The sequence below is a fragment of the Ictidomys tridecemlineatus genome, chromosome 1 (genome assembly GCF_052094955.1).
Source record: "Ictidomys tridecemlineatus isolate mIctTri1 chromosome 1, mIctTri1.hap1, whole genome shotgun sequence".
In the NCBI taxonomy this organism is placed as follows: Eukaryota; Metazoa; Chordata; class Mammalia; order Rodentia; family Sciuridae; genus Ictidomys; species Ictidomys tridecemlineatus.
In genome coordinates this window covers 128834532-128860323 of record NC_135477.1, presented here as the reverse complement: position 1 = coordinate 128860323, position 25792 = coordinate 128834532, and the positions used below count along the sequence as shown (strand labels likewise).

General features: G+C 48.0%; 1 protein-coding gene across 5 annotated transcripts in view; it reads right to left on the bottom strand.

Moving 5' to 3' along the window:
* The window catches only part of Ablim3 (actin binding LIM protein family member 3), a 111183-nt gene continuing 85391 nt past the window's right edge, over positions 1 to 25792 (bottom strand). For 2 of the 5 annotated variants that reach the window (XR_013438075.1, XR_013438076.1), the window contains 14 exons: positions 24794 to 24865; positions 20545 to 20700; positions 18961 to 18990; positions 18408 to 18537; positions 17567 to 17665; positions 16130 to 16177; positions 13455 to 13589; positions 12348 to 12412; positions 10807 to 10954; positions 9117 to 9146; positions 8488 to 8546; positions 6585 to 6645; positions 5193 to 5810; positions 2015 to 2180 (listed from right to left, as the gene is read on the bottom strand). Coding sequence is in view for 1 of the 5 variants with exons in the window: in XM_078047521.1 (XP_077903647.1) it covers positions 2067 to 2180; positions 5193 to 5273; positions 5803 to 5810; positions 6585 to 6645; positions 8488 to 8546; positions 9117 to 9146; positions 10807 to 10954; positions 12348 to 12412; positions 13455 to 13589; positions 16130 to 16177; positions 17567 to 17665; positions 18408 to 18537; positions 18961 to 18990; positions 20545 to 20700; positions 24794 to 24865 (1236 nt within the window). In the remaining 4 variants the exon portion in view is untranslated. Of the gene's footprint in view, positions 2181 to 5192; positions 5811 to 6584; positions 6646 to 8487; positions 8547 to 9116; positions 9147 to 10806; positions 10955 to 12347; positions 12413 to 13454; positions 13590 to 16129; positions 16178 to 17566; positions 17666 to 18407; positions 18538 to 18960; positions 18991 to 20544; positions 20701 to 24793; positions 24866 to 25792 lie in introns of all 5 variants that reach the window. The other 3 variants (XM_078047521.1, XR_013438073.1, XR_013438077.1) reach the window with 3 other exon arrangements.

Genomic DNA, 25792 nt, shown 5'->3' with positions numbered 1-25792 from the left:
TGACTGCTCTTTAGGTTTATTTATTTTGAAAAAAAAAATGTGCATGGTTTAGCCTTTTCCCATGTCAGTCATTTCCACTCACGCTGGAAACCACAGAGAACACGGGTCTGGGTTGCAATGATGTGCTTTTATGGGAAACAAAAATATTCAACAACGATAACAAAAGCCCTTCAGTCTCGCAAGTTGTTAACCAGTGATAATGAGGCAGTTTCAATGATTGTGTCTGGCTGGGGACATTTCTCACGGGTCAGGAACGTTGAAAGATGTTGGCCAAGAAGAGAAGTTGTAGGGAGATTTGACATCTTAAACCAGAGTACATTCGACTTCCCTTCTGGTCTCTCCACCCTATTACCCTTTTAACTCGCAGTTTACAGAGATCCTTCCAGATTTCACTCAGATGCAGTCTCTTCCAGAAACTTCTCCTTGGTCTGCACCAACTGCATCTGGCTCTTCAGTAATGTCACACTTTCTCAAGCCTTCTCTCACTTTCTGCCTTATATTCCTTATGTTTGGGTGCACATCTCATGTTGCCCACTCTTATTAGGCGTGCCTCTGAGATGGGGCCCGCATTGACTCATCCCAGCACCCCCCTCCCCCATTCAGTGCTCAGTATTCAGCAGGTACTCAGTGAGGGTTGTTGGATGGACTTTAGTTTGACATTTGCCTCATTGCATTACCAGCCACTTGAGAGTCACAGTTGTCATCTCCACTTCTTCATCCTTCCTCCATGATCTCAAGATGGTCTGAAACAACATCTCCAAGAAGGAATAGTGCCCATCCCCCAAACATGGCCAATTCAGGGTTGAAAGTTTGGAAAGAGGATGAGAAAAGGTTAAGCTTTCACCCTTGTTCCAGAGACAGGAAAGGCAGCCACTGGGACAATCTGGATGATTGTGAGCAGTGTTGGCCAACACCTCATTTTGGAATCTTGTAAGAAGTCATGCTCTGGAAGTTTCCTCCATGAAACCTGGCCAACTTTGCAGTGGGACCTGGGATTGGTGTGGGGGTCTAATATGGTTGCCCAGTGGCCCAGGCCAAGAGCCTTTCTCTAGGGTGTGGCCTATTCTCCCTGTAGAGGGTGGTGAGAGCTGTCTCTCTGGTTGTTGGGTTGGAGCTGTGGGGGGAATGTTAGCCCTGTGGTATGTAGGTCATCAGGCACATAGATTGTAATAAGGCTGAAGAATACAGGCTACAACAATGGGCCTCTCCTAGGAAGGGGGAAGCGTCAGGAGGTGCTGGGAGCAGTGAGGGAGAGAGGAGGGTCAGAGGTCCCACAGCTTGGATTTGGCAGGTGCCTGGCTCCATCTCCTGTTCCCAGCTCCCGCTCCTCTCCTCTGTTCCTCCAAGTCCAGGCCAGGCAAAGAGGCCAGCTGGAGGTGGTGGAGGGAAGGGAGTACCTTTTTTCTTTTTCTACCTTTGAATCCTAGATTTGGACAAGGGAGTGATCAGGATTAAGGGCAGAGGAGGATGGTGGGTGAGCTGAGGAGAGGCCAGGGCCCTGTCCACTTCTGTCCAGAGGTGTAACGAGTGGATCTGGGGCTCACACTTCTAATTGCACCACCCTGAGAGCAAAGAGCTCCAAATTGGAGGTGTGGAGAAAATTTTTCACGAGACCTTGAAGGTGCTCGATGATTTGGGGAGATCACTGTGGATCCTCCCATAGAAGGGCCCCTAAGGGGCCAAGGGTGTGTGAGAACTGCAAGGTCAAAATGAGTCCTGGAGACTCGGGAGAGGGCCAAGAAGCAGAGAGCAGAGAGACTCCTTCAGGCACCTTTTGAACAGAGTTGGACCTTGGGGGACTCACTTTGGGACAGATGTTTCAGTATAAAAAGGATCCCCAGCAAAAGAACGGGGTCCCTTCAAATCCCTTCCCGGATCCCACAGCACTTAGAAAAGAGAAGTAAGGAGCATAAAAATACCTTAATGATGTGGCTTGCCTGACAGTACAGAAAAGCAAGTCTCACAGAGGCAGCGTGTCCCATCACACAGGGGGATGACACCGCGATTCAGGATAGAGATTTTACATAATCTTTATATAAATGCATCTATATGTATAGAGCCTCTGCCTAGAAGAGCCGGGCTTGCTTCTTGAGTTCGTTCCTCTTCCAGAGGGCTAGCCGCTCGAACTCTGAGATGGTCATGCCAAAGACTTGGTAGAACTCTTCTTGGGACAGGTGGCGCTGGAGGAGGAGGAAAGAGGGAGAGAAAACAGCATGAGGACAGGAGGTGTGGGCTGCGGGTGGGTGGGCACAGCAGTGGTCTCTGCGTTTCCTCTGAGTGCCCTCTGCCTGGCACTAGGTTCCATCCGGGAGTGTGCAAGAACTGTGTTGAGCGGAGGAATGTGGGAATGAATGTTTCCCTGGAGGGGCTTCTGGAGCTGATCTTGACAGTGGCTTGTTGGAATAAGGACGTGAGGGGTGTCCATATGTGGCTTTTTGTGGGTAGGTCCCTTCAGTGTCCTTCCTCTTTCTTTCACGGTATTGATTTGTCTGTCCTGTTTTACTCTAGTGAAGGCTGAAAAATAGTTTGTATATGAGGAAGTTTTCTTCTCTGTTTCTTCCATAGTAAAGACTCAGGGAAATGGTAATTCAGCCTCATTGATTCTTTTTCTATTGGAGGGTGGTGATGGCTACCGATTCTCTAATTGATATTCTCTACTGTGTTCAAAAAAAATTTTTTTATGAGACACAATATAAAGGAATGGTAGCCTTGACCCCAAGTAAACTGTCCATAAGGACACACTGAAAGGAGACAAAGCCTTCTCTTTCCATCTCTAAGGTCCAACTGGAGTCTGCCCCTTCCCTTGAGTCCTCAGAGCCCCTAACAGCCCTGTGCATGTGACATTCACCACAGACTTTAAGGCAAAAACATTTAGAGCATGGCTTTTAAAGCCAGGTGGACATAGGTGTGTGACCTTGGACCTGTGCCTCAATTCCTTCTCTGGAAAATGGGAGCATCATAGGACCTACCTCATTGGTACCACCAGGGTAAATGAGAGGACATAGGTATGTGCTCAGCACAGGGCCACCACATGGGAAGTGCTCCACCATGGCTCACCCTCACTACCGCATCACATAGTGCAATCTGGTCCCCATTTCCTTTGATTCCATCTCTGCTTCATCTTCTTTTCTGTGCTCATGTGACCCCAGCCACACTCAACTCTTGAGTATATTCAAACAGGCCAGCCTTGCTCCTGCATTAGCCTTGGTACTGAATGTTTCCTCTGCTCAGAATGCTCTTCTGTCTCATGAGAGCCTGGCTAATTCCCTCCCCTACTTTGAGTCCTTGTTCAAATGTTACATGGTCCGTGAGATCTCCCCTGATCTCCTTTTACCTTCTTCCTTAGCCCTTACGGACTTCTTTCTAATGCACTACAGCATTTATTGTTTGTGTTCTTTGGTATCTGTCTTCTCACGTAAGAATGCAAGCTCCAAGAATGCAGTCTGTTTTGCTCACCGATATGTTGCAAGCACCTAGAATAATATTTGGTGTCTATACTAGATTTTTCATATTTTTTGGATGTATGAGTATTTGTACTCTGAGTCCCTTGAGGACAGAGTCAGGGATTTCCTTCTATAGGCTGCTCCCTGAACTGGGGCAAGAGCTGAGGCAGTGTTTCTAGCCCAGTGATTTCAAGTCTACATTCCTTGAAGCTTTTAAAAAATACCAATGCCTGAGTTCCTTCCTCAGATTGAAGTTTCATTGGTCTAGGGTGGGGACCATGGATTGATTTGGATGCTCAAGAAAGACTGAGCTTCTCGGGGGCCCAGGCTTCTGGGGAGCTGCGACGTTGCGTCCCTTCCTTCTGGCTTCACTGAGTAGCCCTGGGAGCTGTCCCCTTCAGCACTGGCAGATGCTCACTTCTGGAGAGGAAGGAGGAGACCCATGGGGAGAATCTCTACTGTTCTCAGGCTGCTGACCCAGCCGGCTAGAGCTGGAAGGGCCCCCTTGCATTCCCCTCCTCTGCCTCTAGCCTGGGTGAATTCCTGAGCATATATACTCTTCTGGAAGAGCTTGAGCCTCTTCTTTTAGAAGCCCGCCTCCATTCCACAAACATTTCCTGACATCTCTCCCAACCCCAGGTCCTGTGGTAGAAGACAGACAATCTTTGCCCCTTGGAAGATCTGGGTCAGGCAGAGGAAATGGGTAAGTCGATGATGTAATAAAAGGAGAATGAGAAGTACTGAGTCCACCCCTGGCCACAGGCTAAGGGAGGCTGGAGGAACAGATGAGTGACCCACCCTGCGGGAGGACTACAGGAGGGCATGGGGTACTGAGATCACAAGTGTGGAGCCCTGAGGAGCGAGAAGGTTCACAGCCTGGGAAGGTCACTCCAGGGAGAGGGAAGAAGAGGGAGAGACAGGGAGAAGCATGTCGAGGGAGAGGGTGAAGCATGCCCCAGACCATAGGCGACCAGTGTGGCGCTTGATGTGGCATCAAGCAAACTGCACTGCTTGAATGCCCGACACCATGCCCAGGCCACAGTGACTGTGCCTTTATCTATACAGATGCTACTCCTCATGGTGCTTCCTTCCCTCTCTCCATCCAAACCCTATCCACTTTACAAGTCCATCCAAATCCTCCCTGTTTCAGTGTCTCACAAACTAGCCCTGTCTGAATAGCAGCAAACTAACCTCTACCAGGTTCTGAATATTCATTTGGTCATCAGACTCTGTGCTGAGGGCTTGGTGTGTATTGTTTATTAATCATTTATTTCTCTCTCTTCCTCACTGTGCAAGGAGAAAACTAAAGTTTAATGAGATTGTGGCTTGGCTACGCCTGCCCACCTAGTGATGGCAGGAGCAGTGTGGACCCGGGGGGTTTCACTCTGGACTTATTTATGCAGTGCCACCTCCCTGACTTTCCCCATCACAAGCACTAGCTTTATGTACAGCTCTGAGACTGCAGGCCCCTTGAGGGTGGGGCCCAAATCTATCTCTTGTCCTGTGTCTGGTGTATGCAGAATGTCAGCACTGGGTAAGGACATGCTGCTGCCCAGCATCTGAGGTGTCATTTGTGCTGAAGAGGAGGCTGCACACAGCAGCATGGAACAGCCTTGGACGGAGGAAACCACTCCAATCTATGGGGCCTTAAAGCCATGTATTGTCTGTTCCCTATCCTGAACTGGATTGGGCCAGACAACTTTGGATCCCTTCAAACTCAAAGGCTCCTGTTCAGTTTACTGGACTTACCTCCAAGCGTGTCCGGTCCACATCCTTGGGCAGTCGGTTTCTCCCTCTTGTGGTCACCAGCAGCAGTTCATAGGGATAGATCTAAGGAGAAAGGTAGAAGGTGTTTCCAGCTTGGGGGAGGGGGGTAGGCCTGTTTCTTTCAGCAACAATTTGTGTCTGGGCTCCTTCCTCTAGCCAGAAAGGGTCAGTGTTTAAGTCTGGAGGAAGGGCTGGGCTTGCCCTTCTTTGAGTTGCCTGTCAATCTTAAGGTATCTTCTCCCAAAATGTAAGTCCCCACAGCATCCCCTAAAACTGCTAGGGAAAAGCTTGGTGGCATTTGGCATTAATGTGGGCAAAGAGTCTCCTGAATTTAAGTCTAATATTTGGTGGCCTGGTAATCCCCCAGTCTTTGAGGACCAGGGAGATAGTCTAACCAGTTGTCAGAAGACCTAGGGCAGGATCCAGGGATGGTGGGCCATGGAAGGACAGGGAATGTTAGTCTCAAAATGACCCAGGGGTGATTCATCTATGTTCCCTTCCCTGAATAGAGATAGTGCTGTCATCCTCTTGCTGGTCCCCAAGGTACTGGCTCCAAGCATCAGGAGACCCCCAGGGTCTATGTGTCCTTTACCTTGTACTCTGCAGAGAGAAAAGACATGCACAGAGTAGGATCCATAACTCTTGCTTTGCATTACCACAGTGGCCTCTGCCTCAGTCTCCTGGGAGGTCTGGCCTCCACACATGCCTTGCTCGTGACCATCCAGAGACTCTGTCCTTGCTGAATTCATCATGGAGGATAGTCAGGTCTAGTATGACCATGGAGGGTGGCTGGAGATAGGGCTGAGCTCATTTTGGGTTGGTTTTAAGGGAAAAAGAGCTTTTGAGATATTTAGAATAGAAATAAGAAGAATGTGAGACTGGGAAGCATGTGGGAGGGATCTTCCCCTTTTTGGGGGACTCCTCCAAGGTTTTGATGTGCCTGCTCGGAGCTGCTGGTAGAGGCTGGTGTGGGAGCTTCCCTGACAAAGGGTGTGAAGCTCATGGAATTTTTTTTCCTGGGAACCATGTATATTTGGCTCTGAGTGTTTCCCTCCACCAGGGCTGGCAGGCAGCTTTAGCTCAGCAGTACAGGGAGATTCAGCATTCTGTGATGGCTCTAGGAACCCAGATGGGACAGATGGCCTGGAGATCACCCAAGGCCAGGGAATTGAGAGGATGAGGGAAGAGTAGGGCAAAGGAGGGAGTGGAAGTGGAAGGGAGTGGGAACTTGGGGTTTGGACAGAGCCCAGCATGGGGACAGAATCTGTAGGAATTGTTTGCCAAAGGTCAAGCAGCAGCTATGAGCAGTGCATCCGGAGTCCCTGGGAAGTCCCAGGAGGGACCTCCTCCTGCAACCCCAGTGAACATGCTTACCTCGCATGCCCCAGTTGACCGCGTTCATGCTGTCGTAGTGGAAGAGGTCTGCGCTGGGTGTCTGCAGGAGAGACAAAGCCAGGGCTGGCCTGAGCCTCCTGGAAGCACTCGCCCATCTCAGGACATGCACCAGGGAGGGGGTGGGGCACGGGGCCATCTCAGCAGTCCCCATCTCCAGTCAAGGAACTGAGCTTGCTGCCAGCTTCTGGTGCTTATTCCTAGCACACAGTAGGCACTGGATATATACTCAATATATTCATTTGGTGAATTTTATCTTGTGCTTTCTTTCATTGGTCTATGAGGTCTTTCCTTACAACCCTATTGAGAATTCCAAGTTGCCCCCTTGATAAACTCTCAATCTTATTCTGCTCCTCTCTTACTTTTTGTGGTGCCCATGATTGAACCCAGTGCCTTGTGCATGCGAGGCAAGCACTCTACCAACTGAGCTATATCCCTAGCCCTTCATCTTTTTTTTTTAAAAAATAGCACTGTCTTCTAACATTCTATATGATCTGACTTGTTTCCTATTTACTTCCTACTTTCTGTTGTTCCTAGAAGAATATAAGCTCCGAGGGGCAGAAGTCTTTGTTTTGCTGTGTTCCAAGCACCCTGAATTGTACCTGGTGCATAGAAGAGGCTTTCAATAAACCTCTGCTGAATGAAGGAGTGTCTAGCCTCCGGTGTGTGGAGGACAGCGTGCGTAGCAGGCAGGGGTTCTCAACACCAGCCACTGCTCTGTAGCAGTGCTGTCATCATTTTTGTGTGCTCCACCCCACAATAGTCTCCTAATGGATCTAGGGTTTCCATTTCTGCCCGTCTGTAGTCTCCATTCCACACATTGGGCAGAGGGATCCTTTGGATCTCAGTACATCCACTGAACTCTGAAGTCCTTACTTGGTGTACAAGGCCCTAATGAGGTTCCTGCCTGGCTTCACCACCTTATTCCTTCCATCCTGGTCACATGGTTCAGGACCACTTTGCCATCACTACTCAAGGACTTAGACGTTGTACTTCCCTGTATCTGGATGGCTCTTGCAGGTCACCAGGTGATGAGGTTCTCTCTCCACACTCAAGCCTTTGTCTGAATTCACCTCCTCTCTGACTTCCCTTCTTTATTCCCTGGCTCTGTTTTCCACTCTAGTACTTCCAACAACCTGATATCATGTCACACATTTTCTTGTTCATTGTTTATCTACCGACTAGAATATGAGCTCCATAGGAGCAGCAGCTGCTTTCATTGTAGGATCTCCAGTACCTGAAGCAGTGCCCGAGACTTAGTGGGTGCTCAATAATTCAACATCTATCCCAATGTTCCTGTCCTTGGCTCCTGTAACTTGTTCAGTTTCATAGCTTCCAGATCCATCTTATTGCTAACAAGTTTTTATTCCCTTGCAGACTTTAAGCCAGTTCACTACTTCCATGAAGTTTTTATGTCTCAGGCTCTAGAGCTCATGTAACTCAGAAGACTACATGCTATGTTGGGGCACAGCAGTCAGGTATGGGTTGCAGATTCAGTTGGTCTGGCTCCATGACTGCTGGGTATGAGCTTGGGCCAGTCACCTCAGCCCTCTGCCTCCATTCCTGCATCCACAAAATATAGTCAATACTAGTAACCCCCTTCTCTGGGCTGTGAAGGTCACATGAATAGGTGCTGGTAAAGTTCAGTGTCCAGCACAGGATTCTTGCTCAATAAGTACAAGTTTTCCCTGGTCTCTCCATGAGAGCCTCCTTTCACACAGGGGTCATAATTGAGGTACGCAAGTCTTTGCCATTGGGTCCCTTCACTGGGTTCACTTCTAGCCCCAAGATTTTCCCTCCAGTCTTACTCAAAAGCAGCTGCCAGAATAATGGCCTGGTGTTGGGATCTGGGGGTGGTCCCCCACCCCAGCAGAGCCCCTCTTACCCTGTGCAGCCCATTTCTCCTGTAGGCAGGCAGAGAGGCAGATTTGGAGATAAGAGGATCTGAAAAGAAGGATCCAGATCAATTACCAGGAGCTCTAAACTAGGGGTAACCACTCTCCTTGGAGACATTTGGTTATAAATGGCCAGTATTACCCATAACCCAGTGGGAAGGGGTAGAGCCAGAGGCCTCCATTCTTCCTGATGCTCTTCAGACCTGCAACTTGACCCCTTCCCTGCAGAATTCTAGGCCCACCAGAGACACCTACTCACACCCATTCCTTAACCTATACACATCTATCCTATGATGAACCCATCTGTCCAGTCCACAGGTAGCTCTAGTCAAAGGCCTGGAAATTGGAGTTGAGCTCAGAAGCAGAGAGGATGGCTCCCAGGTGGGTGGAAGAGGTGCTCTTTCTTCCTCTTTGGAAGCTGTTGGGCATGGCAGCCTTGGTTCTAGAACCCCAAGTGGAGCCTTGTTATCTCACAACTATGGTGGGGTCAGCTCTTTGAGATCTGGACTGTGCCAAGACATCTACACTGTACAGCCAGCAGAGATCTGGGAGACTACAGCCATCTTGACAGTACCCTCACAGGATACCACGAACTGAAAGCAGGGCAGGTAGAACATACCACTGTCAGCCAGGTAGTGTGAACGAGGAGCTGCAAGAAAGAAAAGCTGGAGGTCAGGGTTCATGGGGACAGACAGACATGATAGAGATAGTTCCTGGGGACAAGGACACAAGGCTTCTGTACTTAGCCACCTGGCTGGTGGAGAGGAGGGGCCTTCTTAGCAACTCCATTACTACTGGTCAGTTTCCAATTGTGGTGCCTGCTTCCCCCTGTGTCCCCCCAGCTCCCAGCCCAGCACCTGGTGTGGTGCAGGTGATCTGGGATGCTTCTTGCACAGATGTGGTTGAACAGAAGTGATTGTGTGTGTGTGTGTGTGTGTGTGTGTGTGTGTGTGTGTGTGTGTGTATGGAGTTGGGGAAGGAATCCAGGGCCTTGCACATGCTAGGCACACACTCTATTCACTAAGTGTGAATTTTGAGCAGCCTGGGTACACTGCATAGGGCTTAGAGCTGGAGATTGAAATTAGTGGTCAGACTGTGAAAATGGGCTCATCTATTCATCCTGCCATTAATAGATACCTAATTTCACACAAGTTACTTAATAATGCTTTGGTTTTCTCAACTGTAAAGTGGGAGTGACAGTGTCTCCTCTATAGGGCTTCTGTGAAGAATATATGACATAACACAGTAGGGAACTCAGCACAGTGCCTGGGGCATACTAACAGGCCCTACAACTGGCTTTACCATCACCACCACCGCCATCTTTAATCTCACCAAGTTCAAGGTGTAGTAAGGCAAAGAGGGAAAAGCTCATGGCCTTAGGGTCCCTCCAACTTAGGTCTGATCTTTGCTCAGTCACTTATTGCCTTTTTGACTTTGGCAAGTGACTTCACCTCAGTTATCTCATCTATAAAATGCGTGATAACAATCTTGAGGTTGCAGGGATTCTCGAGGATCAGGAATGATAATGTGTCTGTGTATAATAAACAATACCTCTTATTGTCCATCATGTATTGATGTGAGATGGCATTTCCGTGTAGGACTGAGTCCCACAGGGGTAAGAAAAGGAGGAGGCAGACAGTGCACGTGGGCCTGTCCAGGAACAGGGAGGAGCTTGCAGTGACAGAATCTCAAAGTCAAGTGCTTGAGTGAAGCCTCTGTTTGTATATCTCTAAGCGATGGGAAGCCCAGCACCTCAGCAAACAAGCTTTGAGCCCCTCAGGCTACAGTGTTGGAATTTTTTCTTTACATTGAAGGTATTTTTCTTTACATTGAACCCAACAGAATGTCACAGCTTCAGATGGTCCAAAGAAGTGGGATGACTGCTCAGGGCAGAGGAGGGACTCATTGGTTTCCCATCCAGTCCCTTATTAAGTCTGTGTTCCAGACTGAGGAGGCTCTCAGAGGGGACACCTGAGATGGAGGAAAGTGGGGGGGGGGTCTGGGGTTCACTTTCACAGGCAACCTCTCCTTATCCCTTTGTTATCCCAGGGGATTGAGTTTGGGGCTGGTTGTGTTCCTACAAAGCTTTCAGGAATGGGACCTCATGGAGAAAGCTCCATCACTTAGAAACTCATTGATCTTGCACAGGTTGCTGAAGGTTTCTGTGCCTGGGTCCCCTACCTGTAGCATGTGGGGGCGCCTACTGCTCAGTGGTCTGGGAGAAAGAAGGGGGCACTTGGACTGTGCCTCACAGGGTGCTTGGCTCAAAGTGAACAGCCGGCAGGCATTGGCTCCCCAGGAGTGCTTACAGCCATTGAGGGACATCTCGTAGCCAGCTGTGTGCAGGGCCTCCCGGCTGCTGGTGGAGCTCCTGGGAGGGGTCCAGGGATCCGCGTAGGAGCTGGACCGGGCCTTCATCTCCTCTTTAAGAATCAGACGGCCAATCCCACTCTGGAGCTGGGGTGGGGAGGAGCAGGATGAAATGAGAAGGAAGCAGATGACACTGGGAAGGGCTGACTCACTGGGACCTTTTTGGGGGAATCTCTGTCATTTTGCCTTCCCAGCATTCCTCCCTCCTTACAGTATCCACATTTCCTTTGGACTTCATCTCTCTTCTACAAATAGTCCTGAGGCCTGGGTGAGGCTCTGGAGGTTGCATAAAAAAGCAGGTTTGGTCATGACAGGATCACATTGCCCTTGTCCCAGCAGTCGGTTCAAAGATGGGGAGATTGCCATCTTTTTTTTTTTAATTGAGGTAGAAATCATATAACTTAAAATTAACCATTCTGAAGTAAAATGATCCCTCAGTATCCACAGGGGATTGATTCCAGGTCTATTCCTACTTCATGCCAAAATCCTCAGATTTCAAGTCTCATGTAAAATGGTGTGATATTTTCATATAACCTATGCATATCTTCCTGTAGACTTCAATCTCTAGGTTACCTTTCTAGAGGTTCACCCACATTGTTGCATGTGTCAATACTTCATTCTTTCTAACAGCTGAGTAATATTCTATGTGTATGGATCTGCCACTGTTAGGGTCTGTAAACAAGTCTGGATGGCGCCTGGCATTTTGCCAGAGGGAGTGGTTTGTGAAGTAACTCCAGCGAGCCATTAAGTGTGGAGATTCCTTATTGGTTGACTGATGTATCGAGTTTATGTTAATTAAGATAAGCTGTGTGGAATGTATATATACTGCTCCTGTCCTACAATAAAGGGCTCCCACTCCTGCTGTATCAATCTACGCAAGTTGTCCCCCCCCCCCCCCCCCCGGTTATTTTGCTGCACCAGACTGCGGCATGCCACATTTTGTTTATCCATTTGTGAGTTAGACCTTGGGGTTGTTTCCACCTTTCAGCTATTTTGAATAGAATTGGCATGAACACATACGAACATACATTTGTTTTAGTCCTTATTTTCAATTCTTATGGGTATTTACCAGAAGTATAATTGCTGGACCCTGTGATAATTCTATGTTTAGCTTTTTGGGGAACCATCAAACTTTTCCACAGTGGCTGGACCATCTTATGTTCCCAGCAGCCAGCTGGGAGAGCCATTGGTACCCATTTGCCACTATACGAAAAGGACCAGTTTGAACATGAAACAAATATAGAGGGAGCCCCCCAGGCAAAGAGAGAGACAGCTTCCCTATGACATTTTATTTTGAACAGCTGGATCTGGTCATATCTGAAGCTAATCCTACCATTTGATTTTTCAGCTATGCAAAATTAGGCATTTCTTTTTTCTATTGTAAGTGAGTTTGAATATTATTTCCATTCTTGCAAATGAAAAAAGAATCCTCAGTAATATACCCTCTAAGCTTCTTATTTCAGTATTGTAGCCTGCTCACCTTGTGCATGCTGCGGTCAAAATCATCTTCCTCTCCTCCAGATGAGAACCTCCTGGCTCGGGGCACTGTCAAGATACAGACGGGATCAGCTCCATCCTGTGCTCCCCACATGGCCTGTCCTGGCTTAAGCCATTGGGCCCTTCCTCCCTCCTTCTTTCCCTCCCTTCCTGGGATGAAATAGGCTCATCTAAGATACCTCCTGGGTGTGGTCTCTCTTGTCATTGCATCCTCTGAACACCTAATCTCTCATGGGTGCTTGTTCCTGTCCACCTTGGATTATACTATTTCTGTGTCTTGCCTCCTTTTCTAAATGGACAATTCTCTGAGGGTAATGAACGACTCACTTCTGAGCATCCATGAAGCCTTGCACAGAATGGGCATTTAATTAGTAAAGCCAGGTATCGAATCTAAGCGACAGGGATCAGTACTTGAAGACAATTTTTCCCCGTACTTGAAAGGAATAACTTGGGCTCTCTGACTGGGTGAGGAGGTGACTCAAGGAGCAGGGTGCCCATGAGAGCCTTTTATCTTTCTATATCTTTTCTTTTTCCATTCCCCACCATTTTTCATCCTACAGCCAAAGTGATCTCTCAAAAGCATGACTGTGATCATGTCATTGTTTTGAATAGCTTTAACTAGCTTCTAACTAGGATGATAACCCACATCCTTTTCTCAACTCACAAGACCTGTGGAACATCTTCCCTCATTCCCCACTTGTTCTGGTCCATTTCCAAGATTAAGGTTAAGAGGGTAGCCTTTCCTTTCCTCCAGTAGAACTGGTCCTCCCCTCTCAGGTGTAGGGAGATGTCAGACAATCTACACTCCCTGCTGACCTGCCCCCTGGTCACCCTTCCTGTGGAAACCTCTGCATCTGGCTTCACAGCTCGCCCCTACCATCAGCTCTCCTACCTCATGTTTGGGATCTATGTCTCCTCCACAAGGGCAGGAACCTGGTCTGTTTTGCTCCCCAGTGTATCCCTAGGGCCTGTGGCTGGACCTTCATTCTTATTGGGGATGGTGGTGTGAAGAAGTGGGTGATTGTTCTGACTTCCTAAGTCCCTAGCACAGGTGATGGGCTCTGGCTTCAGGGTCCCATGAGGGTGCTACCTTTGGGGGACCCATGGTAGGTCCAGTACTCAGACTCTGCAGCATAGTAGGGGTCTGGCGAGTAGGCTGGGCTGTACTTGGAAGCCTGGCTGATGTCTTCACTTGTTTTGCTCTTGGTTGCTGTAGACAAATCACCTGCAAACGACCCAAGAGGAGCTGAAGTCAGTGTCCTGGCTGGGAATCTGTACCCTTTCCCTATCTCTGCCAGGCATTAGCACATGCGATTGAGGCTACTTTGAAGTCAGAGATAGGAGGGTCTGGGACATGGAGCATTGGAGATAGAAAAGCTCTGGTCCAACCTCTCCTTTTATGTTTGGGAATCTAAAGACCTGAGAGGGAAGGGGCTTGCTTAAGACCACACAGAAAGTTTGAACCAGATCTGGGCCACACCCCAACCTAGGGCTCCTTCCAGCACAATTTGTGAACTCCCAGGTCCGCTCTTTAGTGAAGAGTAAAACTCAACAGGCTCCAGAGGAGTCCAGCCATTTCCTTTCTGGCCTCTCAGGAGTCTGCTTTGTTTTGATGTGAACTATATCTAGACAGGAATCACAGGCAGGCCTGTGGTATTTGTAGTGTGGGCAGCCTTCTACCGTCATCCTGTTCTTTTTTTTTTTTTTGGTACCAAGGATTGAACTCAGGGGCGCTCAACCCTAAGCCACATCCCCAACCCTATTTTCTGTTTTATTTAGAGACAGGGTCTCACTGAGTTGCTTAGTGCCTCACCATTGCTGAAACTGGCTTTGAACTTGCGATCCTCCTGTCTCAGCCTCTTGAGTCCCTGGGATTACAGGCATGCACCATGGCACCCTGCCTATCATCCTGTTTAAGGAGGCTACAGGGCCCAAAGGATGGAGCATAAGATAGCGGCTCAGCAAAGTTGGGTTCTGATCCTAACTCTTGCCACTTAGTTCAGGTACAAAATGACATTGGGAAAATCCTACTCATCTCTGTCTCAGTTTCCTCATCTTTAATTGTTGAAATTGGTGCATTGACCCAGAAGCTCCAAGTTTCCTTTGGAAGTGAACCCCCAATAGGAGTGACCCCAAAAACCCACTGTGGCATGAATGCTTACATGGCAGTGACTTTATGGTGGACCAAAGACTCATGATTTGTTGACAAGGCAGAGAGAAAGAGGGATTGGGGAAACTAGTGTGGTTCCACAACCATTTCTCAGGGAGACTGATAGGGAAGCTTTTGGGACAAGCTCTGTGTTCTGTGGAGCCAGAGCAGCAGAGGTCCTGGGACAGGCTGACTTCCATCAAGCTCATCTTGTGCACCTTTCTCCAGGAGAGCATGCTAAGAAGCTGTGGAATTCTCCTTTGACTTGAGTCCTGGGAAGTCCCTCCTGGCAAACGCATTTTGTTATTTCACCACCCTGTCCCTATGCAGCCACCTCTACCCTGGAGTCCTCCTAGGTCTGTGCCTCTGTTACCACTCAGAGCCAACCTGGAAAATCCTACCAAGTCTCAGAAGCTTGGGACCTGTAGGCTTTTTTGCATATAAAGTCAAGTCACCTTTGTTGGGGCTGGTGCCTTCCTGTGGCCACTTGGGGGCACATAGCATGTCCTTCACAGTCGCATGTACACATGTACATCTTCCAGAATCACTATGGGGGTGCTATGGCCCCCACTGAAACTGAGGATGTTGGTCGAAATTGCAGGGTCTTTAGCACCCAGAGCCACTATTTATATTTGTCCTGACCCCTCCACCAGCTGGTTAGTTCAGACTCTGGTACAGGACTGCTCCACATACCTTCAAGCTTGTCCAAGTCTGTGCTCCCTCTGTTACAGGCTAGACCCACAGCAGGAAAGGGTACCTAGGGTGGCAGCTGCTCTTCCGTATTGGCAAAGGGAGGGATATGCTTATTCAGCTGAGGTCAATAAAGGCTTTTGCAAAATGAACAGGAGGTTTCTATGGTGAATGACTTGGTGGTTCTCATACCAAGCATAGGCAGGAATCATGGATGAACACAATTTAGTGCATTTCTTGGGCATCCTTAGTATTTCTAATTAGGGAATCTGTCATAGAAAGGGGCTAGGGAATCTGCCCTTGTTTAATAAATCTCAAAGGAGCAAATGGTCCATAGGCCATTCTTTAATAAACACTGAAGGAATAAATAAATGAAAGAAGGAAAGGATTCCCTGCTCTTTTCTCATTATGTGCCCTCTTAGGATCTTCATCCAATCTCAAGATGACTGAGACATCTTAGAACAGTTGTTCCCAAGCTGGACTAAGCATCAGAATCACCAAATAAATTGCTATAAATACAAAATTTCAATTCAGTAAGTCTAGGGAGGTGTTGAAGAATCTGTATGAATCTCATGTGACGCTAGTAAACATTTTTAATATCGATGTCTTGGAGTATAACTCTTCCAGGGGCACATGCATTTTATAAGAATTATCCTGATCATGGGACTTAAAACACCAGACAGCAGGTAAAGGGGGTTGGAGAGGTGGTGGGAAAGGATTTAGGGGACGTGAGGTCTTCCTTTCTCTTTTGAATGACACAAAACTCCTTTACAATGTCACCCTGAGTGATTTGGGGTTAGCAAAAGAAGGACCAAGCTGTGTCCTTGCATCCTGTTGCTCCTGGTGGCCCGTGCAGAGCAACTGCACAGAGGGTTAACCTCCTCCCTCTCCTTGTCTGGCCAAGCCCTGTCTGCCTCTGACCATACCATGCCGTTTGTAGATCGGGGGTTTCCGGTAGATGTTACTTTCTCCAGCTGCCAGACAGACCAGGAAGGGATGGGGGAGGAGAGAGAAAGAGACAGGGGAGGAGACAGCACTTGGTCAGTTGATCTCAGAAGACAGAGACTGTCAGCAACCTTTTCCAAGGGGCCACCATCTTTCCCCAGTAGACTTCCTCTTCCACAGTTGAACTTTCAACCTCACCCCAACAGGTACCAAGTAAGGTGTGGGGAGAGAGATGGATGGATACAAATGGTGCCAAAGAGGGGACGTGGGGCTGAATGGTGGGCATGCAGGGCGGAGTGCGTGCTCAGCAGATCCTCATGCAGGGAGTGTCCACTGCTCCTCCCAGTGGTCACACCTCATTCCATGTGAAAGTCTCTAGGATGCGGCAGCCAAATCTCAGCATTATCTTTCTGCCCTTCCTTAAAATCAGACAGGATGGGACCGCTCTGGGGCAGTTGAGAAAGGTGTAGGTAGATAAACCGGCAAGATGAATTCTTGTGGGGAAAGTGAGTGGTAAGTGAGAAACGGAGCTGAGTTGGGAGGCGGGATCTAGACCTGGCTCTGCTGTCCCTTGGGAGATCTTGTCCTCCAAGACCACACTCAGTGGCCTTCCTCTCACCTTATGGCCACCTTCAGGCAGAATGGCTTTATATATGCCATTCTGGCTGCCTGGGATGCTTCCCTGGGAATCTTCATAGGGCTTCTCCTTCTCATCTTTTAGCTTTAATGTCACCTCTTCCAAGAAGCCCTTTCTGATCACCCCACCTCGCCTAGCCTCCTCTATTCCAGCCTCATGATGCCCTGGTTTCTTTCTTTCTTTCTTTCTTTTTTAAAAAATGTTCATAGCATCTATCATCACCTGAAATCATCCTTTTACTTATTTATTTATTCTTTTATGGTCTCTGTCCCCACATTAGAATATGCATTCCATGAAGGGAGGGTCGAGGCTGGGGGCTGGAAGCACAATTGCAACCTCAGGGTCCAAATAGTGCCTTGCTACACAGGCAGAACAGCAGAGGTGCAGGGAAGCTAAGTCGCTGGCCCTGGGTCACCAGCTTACAAGCAGCAGGATTGGGATTCAGTCCCAAGAGCTTGGATGGAAGCAGCCTTTACCGCTATTACTGCTGCGACCCCTCAAGCTCCCGAAAACACAGGCATTTCACACTAGCTCCCTGAGACTTTTCTTCCCTGGGATGTTCACTTGTGGTTCTGATCAAGGTTGGTTCTGTCAAGTAGGAGACAAACTCATGGGCATACTGGGACTGGAGGGTGGGTTAGCATGGGTGACTGGTTAGGGAGGGTCCCCCAGGAACTGGCTTCTCCTCCATGCCTGAATAGCATTGAGTGGACAGCTCAGGTGCCCCATGACCCCACAGAGCATGCACCCATGCTGGGAATGCCAGGCTGGCAGTGCCTACCTGGGATGTGAAAGTGCTTGGGAGCCTGGTAAGAGGTCGGAGTGGAGGACCTCACATCTAACTGGCTATGGTATGGAGAGCTCCGGCCACTCTCGGGCCCTGGAGCACGCAGGCAGTGGTCCCCAGAGAGAACAGAGGCACAGAGAAAACAGGCATTAGCGCAGTGGCAGTTTAGGAAGCGGTGAGGTGATGGCAGCGGGAATGGGGTGGCCTGGGCGACCCGGCGTGCTCAGCTCCGGAGTGGAAGAAGCATGAGCTCTCATGCACCGCATCTGCAGGAACGAGCTCGACCTGTTTCCTTGCTTGACCCCAAAGTCAGGTTTTGTGGGTTGTAAGAATCAACTCTACTGAACTTCAGTAAGGTGTCTTCTTTGCTTAGCACCCCCAACCCGTCCTCCCTGGGCCCCTCCCTTAACTGTCCCTTTCTTCTATCCAGCTATACCCCTAGCCCTGTGTTGACAGTGGACACCCTGACTGGCTGGGGGCTGGGTGGGACTGGGCCCTTGATGAGCCCTATTTCTAGTCTGGATCTGCCCCATGGAGTAATGGGGCAGGCCAAATGGTAAGGTTGAAGGAGGCCTGTTCCATCCAGCAAGGGCCCTGGGCTTCCTGTCACTCCTTAGTCCTGGCAGCTCCTCACCCACCTCCTGCTGCTTCTCAGTGTCACATACCCCATCTTTCTCCTTGCCAGGAGCAGCTCAGGAACTCAGTCAGGCCTCGCTGGCCATCTGAGTGTCCAGAGGCTTCCAGGGGGTGTGCTATCAGGGAAATCTTGGGGAAGCCTGAGCTGTCTCTGAAGCCTTGCTCTTCCTCTCTCTTTGGGGACGCCCCACCATCTTACCTGAGCGGTAGTAGTGGTGAGGCGAGCGGGAGAAGGTGGGAGACATGCCCTGCCGGCTGTAAGTCGGGGAGTCGATGTATCCCGGGCTGGAGGCCCGTCTCTGCCGGAGGTCCAGGTTCTCATAGATGTCCTGGGGAAGGAGATGGTTTGTGAGCAAGGCTTGTGGTCCAAGAGTCCAGCAGGCAGGTGAGGCATGCCACAGACTCTGGGATTCTTGTGGTTCAGTCACAAATAGGGAGACACCCCCATCGGAGCCACACACTCAGCCTGAGGAGGGCAGCGGAGAGTCATGCATCACTCCAAAGTCTGGACAGAAACATGAGTCAGTCCCAGGGATCACAGAGACTCCAGGGAGGTCATCTCTGGGGGCATATAAGTTCTCTCCCAACTTTTCCCATCATTATGCCCTGCCTTGGCTGAGGGAGAACCTTGGGTGAGGCATCAGGCCCCTTGGGGACCTGGCGAGAGGTGAAGTCAGGGCCCATTTTGGACAGCGTAAAGGACGCAAATACATAAAAGGTTTTCATGACCTTTTGCATGTCAGTTTAATTACCTGGGAGTAGGGAGATAATGTCCCCAACGACTTAGAAGCGGAGAGGTTGAAGGCAGCCATGGACGAAGGAAGGGAGAGAAAGGAGGGCAAGAGGAAGGGACAGAGTATCGTTAAATGGTTCGGCAAAGAGAGGGCCTGCAGCTGCCCCTTGGCACCACTCTCTAGGTGATGCCTCTAAGAGGTAAGGAAACCTTGTGATCATGACCACTCCTTTTAAACATGGGAAAACAAAGGCCTAGGGAGGAATGACGGGGGCTCAGGGCCACTCAGGACCCCTTGGGAAGGAAGAGGCTGGTTCTGACTTGGACCTAGCTTCCTCTGCTGCAGACGTAGAGCTTATTTTCATGACCCTTTCTTGTCTCCCTCCTGGCTTATGGCCCCTTTGTGTTTGTGAAGACCATGTCCAGGGAAGGGGATCCAAAAGTAAGATTGAGCAAGTGCCAGGCTGCGGTCATCAGTGAGAGAGCTGGGTGGGTGGGTGGATTGACAGGGAAGTGCCCTCAGCTCTAGCAGGTCAGGGTCATGCTGGATGCCTGCCCAATGTTAACCAGCTTCTTAATTTCCAAGAAAACTCAGAAATGCAGTTTCTTATGTGAAATCTCCCAACATTTACATGTTGACAACTAATTTACATTTTTGAAAGATATTCTATGAGTGACTCAAAACATCTGGGGTCTGGCTGTAGCCCATGGGCTCTGGTTGGCCTTGTCTAACTTCAGGAGAATCAACTTATACAAACACTGGATTCCTTTTTCCTGGTCCATTTCAGGGTCCAGAACACAGAGAACCTCAGCATTAGGATCTTTAACCAAATGGAACCCAATCCCTTTTTGAGAGGTGGATTGCCTGAGGACATTAGCTAGTTGGTGATGGAGCTGGGTCAGGAATTTGGGAACCTATCCATCAGACCAGCGCTCCTTCTGCCCATTGTAGTTCAGGAGGCCTGGGATGGGGTCAGAAATCTCCTGGGATATAGATGGTCAGCGCCTTCTATGTGATGATCACCCTGCCTTCCCCAGAAAACTTTTTCTCGTCTAGCAACCATGTAATGATTTCTAAAGCCATCCGAATGCTGAGTCTTATTAAGTGTTCTCTTGCTTTGAGCACAGGGGCTATTTGTCAAGTGCAAAAACAAGAGAACATACCTAACCGAAGAATATGAACTTCAGTGACCATTAAGCCTGGCCTCCCCTGGCCACTGGCAGGGGAGGAGAGTCATGGGCTGAGCAAAAGCAAAAATTTCTCCAGTATAAGAAAACAAAAGCTCAAGTGATAAGTGGTCACAAGCTCTCAGCTTCCATGTTGGGTTTTACAGGGAGAGGTGAGGACTGGGAAGAATGGGGAGTCCATGTCCTGTCCATAGGGGGCGCTGCTACCCATCTCCAGATGGTGAAAATCCTAAATTTAATGTCTGACTTCCCAAGAATAATCAGAAAGCCAGATTTGTGGGTGAAATCTCTTGATTTTTAAATGTGAGCTATAAATTCCAGTTTTGAAGAGTCTACACTGGAGATCAACTTGTCTTTGATGAAATGGGATCGTGGTTCCTCCAACAGCCCCAGAGAGAAGGGCTGCATGCAATACCTCTCCATAGCCACATCTCTCCAGCATCTCGTCAGACGTGTATCTGGAATGAGGCTCGTAGGAAATGAGGTCGGGGCGTTGTACCTCGTAGATGGACTTAACCTTGGGGAGAGCTGCCAGGTCTTTGTAATTAAGGATCTCATTATCCACTTTAGCCTGGGGAAGAGGGAAATGAACAGGAAAGGAGTAGAAAGATAAGAGGGAAAAGTGAAAGAAAAGAGGAAATAAAAACGAGGTAAAGGAAGAACAAGTTCCACTAGTTTTCACTAAAAGCCAAATATTAGGATCTAATCAAAGAGCTGTAAAATGCTGAAATAAGAAAGGTCTTAGAGGCCATCCATTCCAACAGGGCTAACATTTATTGAGCACATATTGTTTGAGAGGCCCCGTGCTTTACAGGGATTATTTCCTCTAAATATTATAAACCTCTGTGGAGCAAGTGTCAAAGTTGTTCCCATTTTCTGGGCTAGAAAAATTCCATAAATTACACCAATTAGCTAGTAGCTTTGAATTCAGTCTGATGCACAACCTGGGTGACTGCCTTCTAACCCCACACTGTGTGTACATCCCCATTCCCAGCCTCCACAGGCAGGAAGATGGTAAACACTAAAATAATCATGACATTGAAACACTGGCTAGCAATTGGCAAGCACTTATTATGAGCCAGGCTCTAAGTTTCTTATGCAGATTAACTCAGTTAATTCATACAACTCACAATGGTAGACTTATGTTATCCTCATTTTGAATAAGGAAACAGAGGTGCAGAGAAATCAATGAACTTGCCAGCTCCACAAAATGCAAAATCCAGCATTTGAACCCAGGTCATCTCACCTGAGAGCCTGCCATTCCATGTGGCCTCCCAGGACAGGGAGTTCACTATAGAGGGCTGCACCCAGAAAGCAGCTCCTTACAGTGAACTTGTACTTAACTTTTCCAGAGTTCAGAACTCTATAGGGCCACATGGATTGGAAGACAATGTCTGTTTGCATGTGACAACCCATTTCTCATGGCTCCTGAAACCATGTCCTGAACCAGTCTATGTAGCTGTTTCCTCTTATGACCTGGTTTCTGCTCTGGTCAACTAGGATCTGTCTTTCTGGTAACTACTATGGTTTGGAATGTGTTGGGGTGAGGTAAATTAAGAGGGGGACTACTAGATAGAGAATCTAAGGAGAATGTAATATCCGTGTAATGTTCTGTCTAATACTTGGAGGTGCCAGACGAGCCAGACAGAGTCTCAGGACTATTGACTACTCTAGAGAGTAGCAGCTTTTCTAATTATCTTACAAACTTTGCTATTTTAAAAGCTTCTCAAGGCCCTTTCTCTGTTTATTTTATCCTTGGCCCATCCTACTATTATCTGGGCACCATGTTCCTCACATTGTCCTTAAACTCTGTAGCCACTCTTCTTGCCTGTGTGTCCTGAGCCCATCTGCACCACAGCCTCTCCTGCTCAGGAGGTTTGGCAATGGGAGGAACAGGCAGCCTGGATGGTGAGTGGAGGGAGAGACTGGCCTATGAGTTCCCCTTGCAACTTTCCTGCCTGGATGTGGGTTGAGCATGACTTCTGTCTGGTGGCTCTTCTTCACAGCTCTACCTCCTGCCAACTCTGCTAATGCTGTTCCTTTCCCTCGTGTCCTTGTTCCTGGGGTGGCAACAATATCCCACTGCTGCTATCCTGGGATGCTTCCCTATTTCTTGTGGGTCCCTTTATCCAATTCCATGAAACTCTGCTCAGCTGAATTCTTCTGAGTTGTGTCATATGGTTTTTGCTAGAGATGGTGCAGACACCCACATGTCCATCAATTTTTGGGGGTGTGGGCAAGGGGAAGCTGCTTAGAGGAGTCTATTTGCTGAAGATGCCTTTGGTCCTGGGATATTAAGTCCTGACCTTGAGAACTCTTGTCATTTTACAAACTCATCTTGATGAATAGTCATTTTGGCACTTTACTCTAAACCTCAAAATTACTAAATTTATATTTCTTCCTATAGCTGCTTTATTTACAGTGCTATAAATGAATCTTAGGTCTGGAGGCACAGTGATTGATTAGAGGCATCCTAACATAATTAGCCAGGAAGGAAGAGAATATGTGGGGCTGGCTGAAATCAAGCTACCCCAGGATGGTTCTAGAAGCCAGTGGGGAGTGGAACAAAGTTTGAAAGTTTGAAAGAACTTGCCCATTCCAGGTTCACTGGTAATTCTATTTTAATATCAAAATATCAATTATCTCTGAAAGTTAAACCAACAGACCATCTTTCTATGTGTTACTGCATATCCCTAATGTGAGCCAATAGATGCTTTGCCATGTTTAGAAAGGTCTGAGTTCAACATGGCTGATATGAAATGCACATGACAGAGCGTCTGGATGTGAGACACCATGCGAGGCGAAAGGAGCACACAGAAGGTACGACTCGGATGTGAGGGGCAACTGATCTCAGCAATAAGCCTCCAGCTGGAAGGCAGGAGAGCAGGGGCCTAGTTGTCATTGATCATAAGGAAGCTGCTTATTATGGGGGCGATTCTAGCAGGCTTTCTCCAGAAAACCAAGGTGAACATCAGGGATCAACTTATTTCACCAGGGTTAATGACACTCCTGGGTAACAGTTGGTGAGTAATGGCGTTCTAGTGCTGCAGATTCCTGAACCCTCACTTCCTGGAGACATGCTCACACTTATTAATGACCCCATAGGGAAGGACCCCAAACAGGCCACTGATTCTGCTATTGTCTGGTCCTGTTCATAGCACAGAAAATAGTCTGGGGATTATCTTATTTCTTGTGCTGGACAAGAATCTTTAATGAGTATAGTCTGTGATCAAAGTAGCTTGTCTTGGATTGGGGGTGCAGCTCAGTGACAGAGCACTTTCCTAGCATGTGTGAGGCTCTAGGTTTGATCCCCAACACCACAAAAAAAGAGAGTGGCTTGTCTTCTGTGTCAGCCACATGGTGGTATTGACTCATAATGACACTGAAGTCAATGACTCCTATGTCTCTTTCTTCTTCTTTTTTTTTCATTTGACCACAGGAAGAAAGGAAAGGAAATAGTTTCATCAATGGGCATTATTCTGGGATGGGAGAGGAAATTGGATATGGATTTAGAGTAATGACCTCATCATGGTGTCAGAACCCATCCCAAACTAGTGTATTGGGGGGCTGCATCTAGAGCTTCTCCCTGGGAGTGGGTCCCCTGCCCTTGACTACCCCCACTCCCCACATTCCTTCTGGCTCCTTTGACTTGTGGAAGGCTGGTACAATGCAGGAGTTAACCAGAATGTTGTCTGCTGCTCATTTCAGTTCTCCTGGGCTCTGCCACACTCACCTCCTTGATCTGACTTCTGGTTTGAACTTAAAACATTTGAGCTTAAACAGTTTTCCTCCAGGAAGCCTTTTCCCAGCTGGTCCTGGACCTTCAGGTTCCTCTACTCATCTGGAGCATCAAGGGAACCTTGTGCTTTCTCTTCCTGGCACTTATCATAACTGCAACTGATGAGTCCTGGCATTCTGTGTCTAATGTTATAAGGATAGGCATCAGGTGTGTGTTGTTCACCAGTTTCTCCAGCATGGAGCTCAGTGCTTTTTAACAGAGTAGATGCTCAGCACATGTTTGTTGAATAAATGAATAAATTACATATACTAGGGACCTCTGAGGTCATCTAACTCTGTTCCTTCTGCCACATCCCTGGCAGATGAGTTTGCCTGTGCTTGAATGACTCTGGAGATGGCAGCTCAGATACCTGCAGGTGATCTTCTTCATCCCTGGACTTCTCACACGATTAGAAAGCGGTTCTGCATTTCTAAATCTTGGATAGCGGTTTCCACATCATGTGACTTCCTTCCCATTCCTTCCTCATTAGCACATGCTCCTCCCTTCACATCCACATTCCACTTGAGCCCCACTCTGAATGCCTCTCTGGTCCCATACTGACTTGCCTTTGTCTTGCTTAAGGAAAGGTTAGGAGGGACAGTGCACTGGCTTCAAAACTCTACAAAGGCTCACTATCACTGCACTTGGTTTCTTGTGCTCCGTGGTGCTCTGCGCTATCTCTGTGACTCTTGGTTTACCAGACTGTGTGCTTGAGGGCACTGTCCATGTCCTCTCTGGACTCACTGCATCCTCAGGGTTTGGCATGGAACAGGCACACACCAAATATCAGTTGGCTGAAAACCTGAGGGTTCCTTCATCCTTAGAAACTTTAGCTGCCAGGCCAGGGGTAGGAAAGGCCCCTAAGGGGCTGAAAAGTAATACATACGCAGATGACTCGGTTGGGTGACCCAATACTGGATCCAGGGGGTGAGATGGAGGTTTCAGATGTCCGTCTATGCTGTGGGAGAGAGAAAAGCAGAACAGGTGAGAAGCTGCACCCTGGGTTTGATGGCAAGGGGAGACTGGGCACATTAGCAGCAATAAGTATTTTTTGGATACTTTTGTACTTTTTAAATTTTCTGCCTTTTAAATCAATGTCTGAGTATGACTGAGATCTAACATGCATAGGATTTCAGGCTGTTGGATAGAATAAAAATTTATTTTCTATATATTTGTAGCTAGCATATTTTTTATTTTATTTTTTTGTTAGACCTTTATTTTATTTGCTTATTTATATATGGTGCTGGGAAATGAACCTGGTGCCTCACACATACGAGACAAGTGCTCTACTGCTGAGCTACAACTCCAGCCCTGTAGCTAGCATTTTAAACAGCATATTACTCATAAGACTTTTCATTTTGGATTATCCCAGTCAAAAAATGTCTTTACTTTGAGTAAAATTGCATAGTATTCATTCCTCAGTAGTTTGTTTATTCATATCATGTAATTGCACAACATGCGGATTCTTTGTCATGTACCCTCTGCAAATTGATATCAACTTAAGTGAAAAAGTTAAAAAAATCTGTCTCTGAACAATGACAATGGTGGATTAATAGCTCCCTCGGCAGAACAGCGTGATGTCAATCTTAGTGCTTCCACAAGAGTGGCAGCGTGCTGTGGTGGCAAAGTCAATGGCTTGAGAATCAAGGACCACTGGTGAAGCATGTGTTTTAGAGATCTTGGATTCCTGATGTGTAAAATGAAGGGGCTGAGCTTCAAGATTGCTCAGTTCCCTCCCAGACCTCTCATCCTGCAATTTAAAGCATTCTGAGTGGGGCTACGGAGCAGTGTTTTCCAAAATATGGATTGTGAACAAGGGGTGGTTCTGGAAGATGAGTGTAGGTGGAACGTTTGATAACACTGAGTCACAGAGTGAGTGTAATAT